General features: G+C 37.5%; 2 protein-coding genes across 5 annotated transcripts in view; both read left to right on the forward strand.

The window, feature by feature from the left end:
- Positions 1 to 9,871, forward strand: part of ly75 (lymphocyte antigen 75) — a 46,502-nt gene extending 36,631 nt beyond the window's left edge. For both annotated transcript variants that reach the window (XM_052101412.1, XM_052101414.1), the window contains exons 26-35: positions 119 to 281; positions 1,865 to 2,017; positions 2,293 to 2,415; positions 2,568 to 2,756; positions 3,339 to 3,562; positions 3,756 to 3,939; positions 4,906 to 5,064; positions 5,257 to 5,379; positions 5,577 to 5,750; positions 7,777 to 9,871. In XM_052101412.1, the coding sequence (XP_051957372.1) occupies positions 119 to 281; positions 1,865 to 2,017; positions 2,293 to 2,415; positions 2,568 to 2,756; positions 3,339 to 3,562; positions 3,756 to 3,939; positions 4,906 to 5,064; positions 5,257 to 5,379; positions 5,577 to 5,750; positions 7,777 to 7,949 (1,665 nt within the window). In that variant the 3' untranslated portion in view covers positions 7,950 to 9,871. The remainder of the gene's footprint in view (positions 1 to 118; positions 282 to 1,864; positions 2,018 to 2,292; positions 2,416 to 2,567; positions 2,757 to 3,338; positions 3,563 to 3,755; positions 3,940 to 4,905; positions 5,065 to 5,256; positions 5,380 to 5,576; positions 5,751 to 7,776) is intronic.
- A 1,988-nt stretch (positions 9,872 to 11,859) lies between these two features.
- Positions 11,860 to 12,232, forward strand: part of myom2a (myomesin 2a) — a 30,447-nt gene continuing 30,074 nt past the window's right edge. For all 3 annotated transcript variants that reach the window (XM_052101502.1, XM_052101503.1, XM_052101504.1), the window contains exon 1: positions 11,860 to 11,971. The gene's annotated coding sequence lies outside the window, so the exon portion shown is untranslated. The remainder of the gene's footprint in view (positions 11,972 to 12,232) is intronic.

The raw sequence follows: 12,232 nt of genomic DNA on the forward strand, positions 1-12,232 counted from the left end.
CTGGAATACATGAAACATACTCTAACTCAGTTAATTTAGTTAACTGAATCATGGAAGACTCTTAGATCCAACTTAATTTGTTTTTGTTTTTGTTGTTTTTCTCCCCAAATGTATCAAGGATGGGGAGCACTACCACTGGACAGACCATAGCCACACAGAATTCAACCGCTGGACCCCTGAAGCCACCTCAGGGGCCTGTGTGTATCTGGACACTGATGGCTTTTGGAAAGCTACAGAGTGTGAGGAAGAACTTTCAGGAGCAATCTGCCACGTTCCACACAGTGAGGACCATTTGTTCAAATAATTCAATTCATAAAACAGTTGCAGCCTTTTATAATATATGAAACTGCTTTAATTATAATTAACAGGCCAACACAAGATAACAACAAGCTTATGTTATGTACAATTGACCCTTTGCTGTGCTCCGCCCCTCTTGGTTACCATTGCTCGCTCTGACAAGCTTTGCAGAACTTCCCATTCGAATGAATGGGAGATTGTTGTGAATGGCACAGTTTTTGGCAAAATATTCTCATAAACATTATTGATTAATATTCTTACATGGTCTAAAATGAAGAGTGGCATTGGTGAGTATATTTAGCTGACGTTTGTTGCAAAATAAATTGTTAAATTATACAGTAATTTTATTGAAAACTGTAGAAATTAGATTGGAATATGCAGTTTTGATAAGATTGTTGCATTATTTAATGTGCAACCTGCAGCCTATAAAATGTGACTCAATAGACATCCAGAAGTTCTTGATTTCATAAAGCTTGGTCTAACTGACACCAACAATCTTAAAGGAATAGTTCACCCAAGAATGAAAATTCTCTCATTTACTCACCCTCATGCAATCCCAGATGTGTATGACTTTCTGTCTTCTGCTGAACACAAACAAATATTTTTAGAAGAATATCTCGATTCTGTAGGTTTATACAATGCAAGTGAATGGTGACCAAAAGTATAGAGATCCAAAAGCACATAAAGGCAGCATAAAAGTAATCCTTAAGACTCCAGTGGTTCGTCAGAAGCGATATGATGTTGTGGGTGAGAAATAGATCAACATTTATGTTTTTTTTTTTATTATAAATTCTCCTCCCTGCCCAATAGGTGGCGATATGCACAAAAATGTGAATTGCCAAAAACAAAAGAAGAAGAATGTGAAAGTGGGAATTGATTGTAAAAAAGGACTTAAATATTGATCTGTTTCTTACCAGCACATATCATATTGCTTCTGAAGATATGGATTTAACCACTGTAGACATATGGATTAATTTTATTCTGCCTTTTGTGATTTTTGAAACTTCAAAGGTCTGGTCACCATTCACTTGCATTGAATGCACCTACAGAGCTGAGATATTCTTATTAAATCTTTGTGTTCTGCAAAAGAAAGAAAGTCATACACATCTGGGATGCTTGAGAGTGAGTGATTTTTTGGTGAATTATCACTGAGTTATTGGTTTAATTTACCAAGGAGCAAATATAGGTCTCCTTGCTCATGTTATAGATGTATTTTTTTTTTATAAAGAAAGTAAAAATAGTGTATCCTCTGTAGTTACCTTGTCACTATTAAAAATGGCCCAGCAACAAAGTTTTTTTGGAATAATTTCTGTACAATTCCGCTTAACTGCTCAAACACTCATTACTCCCATAGACCCTCACTGGGAAGAAGCAAGCTCTTGTCAGAGAAACGGCAACAGTTGCTAAGATATGATTGGTTACAAATGCTTTTAGCAAAGGGTCAATTAATGTCTCACATCTGAAAGCGCTAAAAGTTATCTCTTCCATGAATCTTGAGTTTTTGTCCTAACTAGCCTCAACAGTGACTGAAGATTTTGTTTGCTTTAAAATGTATTTTCCATAACAGAAGAGAGCATCACACCTGAAGTGAGTCTGGTAAAATGTCCTCACAAGAGCAATGGACAGAACTGGGTCCGCTTCAAGAACAACTGCTATACTTTATTGCTGGTATTCTCCAGGTGGGGGAATAAGACTGGCCAGCAGATCTGCAAGTCTCTCGGTACACATAGTTGTTAATTTATATCTGAGACCTATTAAACGTAGACAAATTATTCTGCAGGAAAGTTCCATTGAAATGTAGTTTGGGTGAGGCATGTAATTTTATGCTGGAATATTTTCAAAAGTTTTATGCTATGAAAAAGTGCACTATTTGCCCTTTTTTAAGTACTGTTTGTAATATTTGTGCCAGAAGGCCAATGATACCTTGACAACATTATATTTGTTATACTAAACCTGAATTTCTGATGCTTTATGGCCATCTTGTCTACGTTTAAGCTGGATATGGAGAAATCCTGACCATCCGTGATGAGGAAGAGAATGAATTTATCAGGCAGCAACTGTTGCCATTCAAAAACCTGGCAGTGTTTGTGTGGCTGGGAATGAGCAAAAACAGGACAGGTAAGATGATCACCTCCCAAACTTCAATCTGCTTCAATCTTAAAGAGCTTAAAGGGATTGTTCACCCAATCATGAAAATACAGTTATCTCACCCTCATGCCATTTCAAACCTATTTTGAACTGTTCCTATATTAACTATGTCTTTGATTCAGATGAGCAGCTGAAATGGCTAGATGGCAGCAATGTGCAGTACTCCAAGTGGAAATACGGTGGAAGACCAAACATCACTGAGCCCTTTATGGTTGGCCTCAACTTGATCGGAGAGTGGGAGGTGATAACAAATCAACGCCTTTTCACAGCCGTCAAACAGCGGAGCATTGTGGTGTGCAAGATTGAAAATGGTAAACCATCAGCAATGAGTTTTCAGCATGCTTTGCCTTATATGCATGCACAGTATGGATATTAAGACATTTCATTATTTATACCAAAACTGCCATTATTCTTTAGAATAATTATAATGCATGCAATTTTATGACATTAAATTAATTGAGAGACTAAAAATATGTGCAATATTTGTACTTCAGAAAATGTGTTTGTTACTGCAGGACTATTTAAAGGAATAGTTCTTCTATGAATAGTCTTCATTTACTCACTCTCATGTTGTTCCAAACCCATATGACAAACTGTTTCTGAGGAACACAACGGGATATGTTAGGCAGTATGTTAGTCTAAATCACCTTTCACTTTCATTGAATCTTTTTGAAGACAATGATAGTGAATGGTGACTGAGGCTAACATTCTGCTAAACTTCTTTTTTCCATAGAGAAAAGAAATGTCATACATTTTTGGAACCACATGAGGATGAGTAAATGATGATAGAATTTTCAATTTTGGTGAACTATACATTTAAGTGAACTGCAAAACAGCTAAAAGGTGATTAAAAGGATTAAACTAAGCTTAAAAGATGCAAATATCTTTTAAAGATTCCAAAGAAGAGTTCATGAATGATGTGGCTGACGTTAAGTCTCCAAAAGGCATAAGTTACCGTCGGGTGGCCAAGAAACTGGACTGGTATCAGGCACTGCAAGAGTGTGGCAGCAATGGAGGCCATCTTGCCAGCATTTCTGATAAGACAACTAATGACAACATGGCACTGATCGCCAAAAGAGATGGCTTTCCACTGTGGATCGGCTTCTCCAATCAAGATGTACAGCCTTTTGTATTTTTTTTAATGATTTGCTTTAGTTTTTAGACTTTGTAGCACTGAATGGTTCACTTTATAAAACTGGATAACTGTGTATTATTTGATTTGTGGAATTTCAAGTATTTTCATGCTGATAAGCAATACGTTATTAGTTGTCAATATCGTAATCATGCAATTTGTATGGCTTTTTCTCTAGGTAAGCGGGTGGCCCTTTGAGTGGTCTGATGGGTCTCCGGTAAAATACTGGCCAGATGGATTTATAAACGATGGCCATGAATCTGAGGAAAAGTGTGTATTTGTTGACTCCAAAGGCACCTGGACTGCCGTCAACTGCCATGTACAACAAGAGGGGGCCATCTGCTACAACCGCATCAGTGAGAGTAAGGCCATGTTTACACCTGATATTAAGATCCATCTCAGGTGCTCGGATCACAAGTGGTCAGACGGGACACATTGCCATTTACACCTGTTTGCTCAAATGCATCTCCTTTGACCACTTTAGTTTGGATTTCAAGGGGAGGGTCTCTGATTTCATGACTGCATTTATCAAACATGTATTACTGCATGATGATCAAGCACAACATAAACAAAATTCTCCCAGATATACAATTTTATCTATGTTGAATCTATGAAGAATTCTTTATTGTTTAAGTGGAGTACCTGTTTTAACTGAGCTTCAGATATGTGTGCTTCTTATCTGAGTCACTGCATTTTGATATCTGACACACTGAAGAACTGTGAAGTCTTGTGCATGTAAAATTACCACTTTCCTCATTAAATAGGATTAACTCCCAAATATGTGAATTGTAATTTTGCAATATATGTAGGAAATCATGACCACTCACATTAAAATTAAGACTCCAGTCATATCAGTGACCTTATAAAAGCTGTTTTATTCTACATGGAGAGGGTCTGCCATATTAGAATCACATGACCAGCCGAATACTACTCGCTTAATCTTAGTAACGGTCCTGTTATTTGACACTTTCACTCATTGATTAAAGAAATCATGGCTAACTTTGAATACTAAATTTCTACAATAGCATCTGAAACTGAAAAATATTGATTTTAAATTATGCTGCATCCAAGCTACTACGTGTCAGTGTATGTCCAAAATGACACAAAGACAAAAGTTACTCCTTTAAATCCGGCAAGGTTTAAAACTCAGCAAAGCAGATGATTTGACAGGTGAGTGGGTGTTTCGCTGCTATGCGGGACGCTTCAGGATGGATAAGCGTTTACACCTCAAAAGCGACCCTGTTTACACCTGTATTTAATGCTGTCCACTTGTTCTGGCAAGATCAGCCTAAAACTGGTTTCCTTTGTGTGTGTGTACTTTTTAATAGAGACTAGTGCTCCCGTCTCTTCTCAGTCCAGCAGCAGCTGTCCTAAGGGTGATGGTCAGTCTTCTTGGATCCCATTTAAAGACCACTGTTATGCTTTCAATATGTACAACTACTCTGTCTTAAACATGGAGGATGCCAAGAATGTGTGTCAGAAACTGGGTGAGTGAAAATATCTTGGTTGGGAGCAATTTTACTTGGTTACTTTGATTACTGTCCTGTGTTTCTTTTCTAAACTGTTCTAAGATCATTTTTCCAAATTACAACCCTAACATAACAAGTGAAACAACTAAAAAGGTCCTCTCTGACATAAAATGGAAAATACCTATTTTGATTCTTCTGTTTTTCTTTCAGATTCATCCTCCAAACTGTTAACCATAAAGAGTAAGGAGGAGAATGATTTTGTCTCCAAGTATTTGAGTGAAAATCCTTCCATCACCAGTCGAGTGTGGCTGGGGCTCAATATTGACTCCAAAGGTAAAATAATGCTAGTCATCTTGCCTTAGTAATATGTATTTTGCCTTTTTACAGAGGTCATATCATGATGAATCATTAACTTTTCAATAATAAAAGTAAAATGTTGGAAGGTTTACCCAATTTTGTGCTATTCCTAGCTGTGTGTAGTACCTGCCATCTCACTTAAATGAGCTTTGTAAATCTTTCTTCCTCCTAAGGTATGCCTACAGGTTGGGAAGATGGCAGTAAACTGGACTTTTCTAACTGGGTAACAAAATCAGAGCCATCATTATCACAGCAGACTTGTGCAGTTATTGTGTCGAGTAATGGCCTTTGGACCCAAGCTAGCTGCTCAAACAGTCGGAGCAGAATTGTCTGCAAAGCACCTGCAAGTGAGTCCCCAACTCAAAATCTTTCAACTTTGCCAGACTTTCCAAACATTACATACTCACTGACCGCTTTATTAAGAACTCCTGTACATCTACTTATTGATGTGATTATATAATCGCTAATCAGCCAATCATGTGGCAGCAGTGCAGTGCTTAAAATCATGAAGATACAGGTCAGGAGCTTCAGTTAATGTTCAAAACAACCATCAGAATGGGAACAAAATGTGATCTCAGTGATTTCGACAGTGGTATGATTGTTGGTGCCAGTTGGGCTGGTTTGAGTAGTTCTGTAACTGCTGATCTTCTGGGATTTTCACACACAACAGTCTCTAGAGTTACTCAGAATGGTGACAAAAGCATAAACATTCAGTGAGAGGTAGTTCTGCAGACAGAAACACCTTGTTGATGAGAGAGGTCAACGGAGAATGGCAAGACTGGTTCAAGCTAACAGAAAAGCTACTGTAACAAAGATAACCACTCTGTTCAATTGTAGTGAGCAGAATAGCATCTCAGAATGCACAACACGTCGAACCTTGAGGCAAATGGGCTACAGCAGAAGAAGACCATGTCAGTCACTTTACTAGGACCATAGTATTTTTTTGTTCAGATTAACATTTTTATTGGTTGTTCCTCAATCATGACACATAACAAAGCAAAACATTCATTTACAGAGTCAGCCATTATCCCCCTTAAACCACATTACCCCCCTCCCAGTACCCAAGACCCCAACAAACATCCTTGTGGCCAAAGCCCAAGTACACATGCAGATAAAACCAAATTTATATTAATAATAATTAACACACACATGTAAAACTATAGTCCCTCTCCACTGCCCCTCCCCTAGAGTCCTCCAAAAATGCCAAATAGCTGCCCCACTTTTTATCAAACATCTCCCGGTTGCCTAGCCTTCTATATGACACCTCCTTAAATGCCACCACCCTGCCCATCTCTGTGAATCACTCCTGAAATGAGGGTCTCCAGCTGACTTCCATCACCTAAGGATGACCTGTCTGCCAATCATAACACTGGCTAGGTGTCCAATTGAATCAATGTTAAATCTTGCATCTCTAGATGTAGACTTGATGTTTGTTTGTTTTTTTGACAATTTTAAAATATTGATTATTGAAGTTAAAATAAACAAACACAACATAAAAAATTAAATCAATTATTCACATTAAATAGAACCCTCCCCCCAAAATGCACTACTGTGATCACCAACAACTAGATCATCAAAATAAAATAAATATAAAAAATACATAAAAAATACATTAAAAAAACAAGATATACAATCAAACAAAATCAATAAAACACATACCCCACTAGACTACAAATCACTCTCCATAGCCACTCCCTGAGAACCCTTCTAAAAAGCCAAATAACCTCTCCCCCACTCTGTCCATCAGAAAGGGGACTTATTAATACGTAACTTTGGGTTTAGCTGTATGCTCAAAGCAACATTTAAATAAATGTCAGAATTAAATGCTCTGGACACTTTTGTCCATAATGCGTGCAAATGCAAGATAACGGGGTGTAGCTTAACTTCTCCAGTTAGTTTGATAGAAAGGCTTTGCAATGCCGAAATAGGGGCAAGAACTTCCTGTTCAATACAAAACCAGGGAAGGGATCTCTCAGGTGGAAGTGACCAAAGGGCCAAATGTCTGAGACCGAATGCATAATAATAAAATAAAATCTTGGGTAATTTAGCCCACCTATGTCAATCAGCCTATGCAACTTACCGAAATGTAATCTGGGATGTTTACCATTCCTAATGAAGGGCTTTGCTGTGCTATCAAATTGCTTAAAATAAGAGAGGGGGACATCTGACCATAGTGTTTATAATAAAGTGCTCAGTGAGTGTATTTTTGAGTAGTTGAGATTGTTTAATTCAGGTGTTTTCAAATTGTTCCTGGAGCCTCAGCAGCTGATTCATGGAGCATTCCAAAAAGTGCAGTGCTGGGGAGGCTCCAGGTATGGTTGGAAAACCTCTGGTTTAATTGGTCTGTTTTCTGGTTTCATGACATTGTCTTAGACCCAGGTAGCCCAGTGGCTTTGATCTTCTTCATCATCTTGCTCCTCTGCATCGTCACGGCTGTCTCCTTCCTCTTGTACCAGAAAAACAGACACCGCTTCCATTCAACTGTACGTTACCAGCGCAACTTTGATGACGCAGACAGCACAAGTATGATCACTAATGCAGAATGAGGCTGAGCTCAACCCAGGTGGTCAACCATTAATAATGTCAAATGAAATGCTAGCTACAGTATAATGTGCCTTTTAGTATAAACACTCCTCTATGACAACAACATAAACATCTGGTTCATTCAAACTAATACTCGTAATTATTATTCACCGTGCAATGCGGCTTAATCTAACATCTCAAGAGTTTATGGAAATACAAATAGGAATGGTGGCTTTTTTTTTTTTTTAGGTTTTAATGTTTAAATTAAAATGTCTAAAATGCTTGTGTACATTTTAATGAGAGGACAAAGCTGAGAAGGTTTTAAGATTGTAATATTTTCCTTTTATTTTGAAAATGTGATTTTAACTGAGTGTCAACATTGTGCAAACATCTAAAACACCTTGATAAGAACCCAAAAACTGTTTTATTCCATTAATCTATTTTTGTGGTTATAATTTTCCTTTTTTCTTTATCTTCTAATATTGGTGGATTTCTGATTAAGTACTGTCATTCAGATGAACATACCTGTCAAACCTGCAATAATGATGTTCCCCCCTGTAAAGGAGTTCTTTTTTAATGTGAGGCATCTAAAAAATATATATTTCCTGTGATGACTGCATGGCTAGCATAACATGTACTTAAATCCTGGCTTTATGGTATTGTTTAAGTTAATTACAGTAATATTTACAGTATGTGCTGTATAAAATCTTATGGTAATTACAGTAAGTCCAGTGCACTGAATGCTGTACAAAATGCCTATGATAAAGTGTTAGAGCAGATATCCTATGCACTATAATGCTTAATTTTCTCAAACTACTGAGATCTGATGCACTTTAAAAAGCTGTTTGAAATCTAATTTAAAACTCCAATTTAGTACATGGGATTTAGTACATGCTTTGTAAATGTTTTAAAGCATTTTATTTGCTGTTTATTTTATTGTATAATTATTGTGAAGATTGTTTTTTGTTTTTCAAGACATCTAAACTATACCAAAGATGCTTTTGCAATTTATGGTAATATTTTGCTAACCCAAAATTTAATAACACTGCCTTTTTGTAAAAATATTTTTGAGAATCTCTCATGATCTCTGTTTTTGATTTAAATGATCAGCTTTCCTCTGTTTTGACCACAGCAGAAGATGCTCAAAGTTATGTACATCTTCTAATATGCCCTCTGTTGCTGCATATAAAAATAAAATACATGTATATCCCCTTTTTCTCCCCAATTTGGAATGCCCTATTCCCACTGCATAGTAGGTCCTCGTGGTGGCGTGATTAGTCACCTCAATCGGGGTGGCGGAGGCCAAGTCTTAGTTACCTCAGATTCTGAGAGACATCTTATCACATGGAGGCTCATGCTACTCTCCGCGATACAAGCACGACTTACCACGCGCCCCATTGAGAGCGAGAACCACTAATTGTGACCACAAGGAGGTTTGTGGCTCTACCCTCCCTAGCAACCGGGCCAATTTGGTCACTTAGGAGACCTGACTGGAGTCACTCGGCATACCCTGGATTCAAACTAACGACTCCAGGGGTGGTAGTCAGCATCAATAATCGCTGAGCTACCCAGACCCCTCGGTTGCTGAATATTAATAGAATTAAGATTTTCAGGTCACAGCTTCAAATTACTATAATTTTAGTCACTTCGGTTGGGTTTCATACCTGCCACACAGCATGCTATTTGCCCTCCAATAGTCTGGTGGAAACACAGAAATTGAAAGCAAACTGCACCACCTGTGTTGCTGCAGTGGCATGGGGTGCAAAAGGGTGGTAACACTAGGCTTTGAGCATGCACATTTGTTTTTCGGATAATGCAACAGATCAGGATATGATGTCACGTGGGAGAACTTCTGGTTTTAGTAAATAATACTTCACAAATAACAAAAACTATTAAAAGATAAAATGTTAAAAGATACTGAATCATCACTTGCCAAAAGCAATAAAAAGACACTGCTTTGATATATGTATCCTTTGAATTGAGACGAGGTTAATATGTGACGTTTCAATCTTCTATTGGTCATGCATCCTCTTGTTATGCAGATTTGTAGTTCAGAGTAGGCTCCCGTGTTTGAATGGGAATGGAGTGTAAAGTGTAGTGTGACTGCCCCTTTTACAATGGTATAAAGAGGCAGTCACACTACATTTTACACTCCATTCCCATTCAAACACATCCAAACATGAGACAAACAATCCCCCAACAAAATAGGGAAACTTCACATAACACTGTAACAATGATGGCTTTTCAGCATCACTCAAATAAACCGTCTGCTTTTTAGCTTCACACAACACAAGGCTCTCTCTCTGGGACAGACACGAAGACTCTGGTGTGTCTGTCTCTCTCTCCACTCTCTGTAAACTGGCCATCTTTTTATCTCCCCTGACCCTCACTGTGAACATAGAGATGATAATTAGTCACAATTCATCTCAGGTGGATGTCCTTACCACTTTCTCTCTCCCCAGATGGGCGCTCGACCACACCCTCACCTCCACAAACACATAGCAAACAAAACACAACCCCCCAACCAAGCAGATCTATCACCAAAGCTTGTGTACTGCTGCTGCTCTGAAGAGCCTTGTGCACCGAGTGTATGCTAGAAAGGTGTGCCTTGGCCACAGGTCAAATGGTGTAATGAATATGAACTAAATTTATGTGTGTCTTGGCCTGCTTAGCCAAATATATTACATGGCTAGTGACCTAACTCATAATGTGTAACTGAGACTATTTATCTAGTGACTTAATCTAGCTAAGTGTAAATGTATTTAATCTAATGACCTGAGATAGCAATGTGTTCCAGCCAGATTTGTCTAAAGCTTACATTGTTAAGGACGTGCTTGTATGTGTCATGGCCAAAAGCAGACCTTACTGTACAAGCTGACAGATGGCAACCCCCAGCAAACCACCTTAGCAAATAATATTCCCTGAGAAATCTCTTGCAGCTTGTTGCAGAAAAAACAGCTTATCTGCAAAACTGAGCCATTTAAATGTTAGATGCTAAGTTACCCAATTACAAGTCAAAGGACCAATTAGCTTACACCATGCAAGCTGATTGGCTTAACATGTCACAGGTGAGCGAGCCAGTTGGCTAACAGATAACAATGCAAAGAATCTATCAGCTTGTGCCACATAGAGTTGCATGACTGAACATTTGTCTTAAGATGGTTTATATTTTCAGCTTTAGTTTGTCAATAGTAAATATAGTCAATATTTATTAATTAATAGATTTTGAAGAAATCCTCACTATGCAACATTTTTCACAAGTGCCTAAAACCTTTGCACAGTATTATATATATATATATATATATATATATATATATATATATATATATATATACAGTATATTTTGTCAGTCCTTAATGTATATCTACAGAGGTTCGATAGACACTTTTGATTATGTCTTGTACAGAAGTACTATATCTGCTGGGAGTTACAGTCTCTCTCTGTCTTTTTTATCTCCTGTTAAAAATAGATTTTGGCAACTGCAGGTCAGGGGAGGGGTACATTAAAACCCTAAAAGGGCTCCCAAGATGGCAACTTCAGCACTTTTACAGAAATCTCTTCTTCTTGGAGAGAGAAACATATTTTTTAAGAAATTATTGGTCTCCATAATCAATCCTATATATTTGTATGGTTGCCATCGTCCACCGTTGCCATCATTATAATAAATGTCTTTCTCACGTTTACAAGTTACATCAAGTTAAGTTTATCGTGGAGTACACCTGCACCTTGCAAATGCAATCTTGAGGCTGTTATTCCAAGTAAAATTATATTTCTCCTTATCTTCATGTCTCGATGATAAGAGCAATAAAAAAATAGCTAATTTAACATTTTAAACTACATCTGTCTTCTAGTTCTCTTTCAATCAGTAAAATGGGTGTGAAAATTGAGATAAATGCTATATATAGTCTTAAAGAGTATCCTTACATGGGGTGGCTGAGAGAAGGCATTCCCTAAGTGAGTGCATTATTTTTGTTCCATCAGCAAGAGCTTTCCAACTGCTCTCAGGCTGCCCTTCAAACACCCAAAGCTCTTCATTTCTCTTGGGGTAAGTATCAGTATATTTTATTATTCCATTTTCAAATGTTTTAGAAAATTTCTGCTTCTCTGATGTTCAAATTTGGTGTATTCCAAAAAATTTAGTTTTGTTTGTTATATTCAGAGGGAAAGGCTGTCCAATTAATCAATATGAATCTGGACTTTTTACAAAATGTTTGTGGTCATTTTTGAGTGTTCTATTTTTTATGTAACTGGATTTTCTGTGGGTTGTGCTTTGCTTTTTCAGAGTTTCAATAGAAGATAATGTAAT

This window comes from Xyrauchen texanus, chromosome 32, assembly GCF_025860055.1.
Source record: "Xyrauchen texanus isolate HMW12.3.18 chromosome 32, RBS_HiC_50CHRs, whole genome shotgun sequence".
Lineage (NCBI taxonomy): Eukaryota > Metazoa > Chordata > Actinopteri > Cypriniformes > Catostomidae > Xyrauchen > Xyrauchen texanus.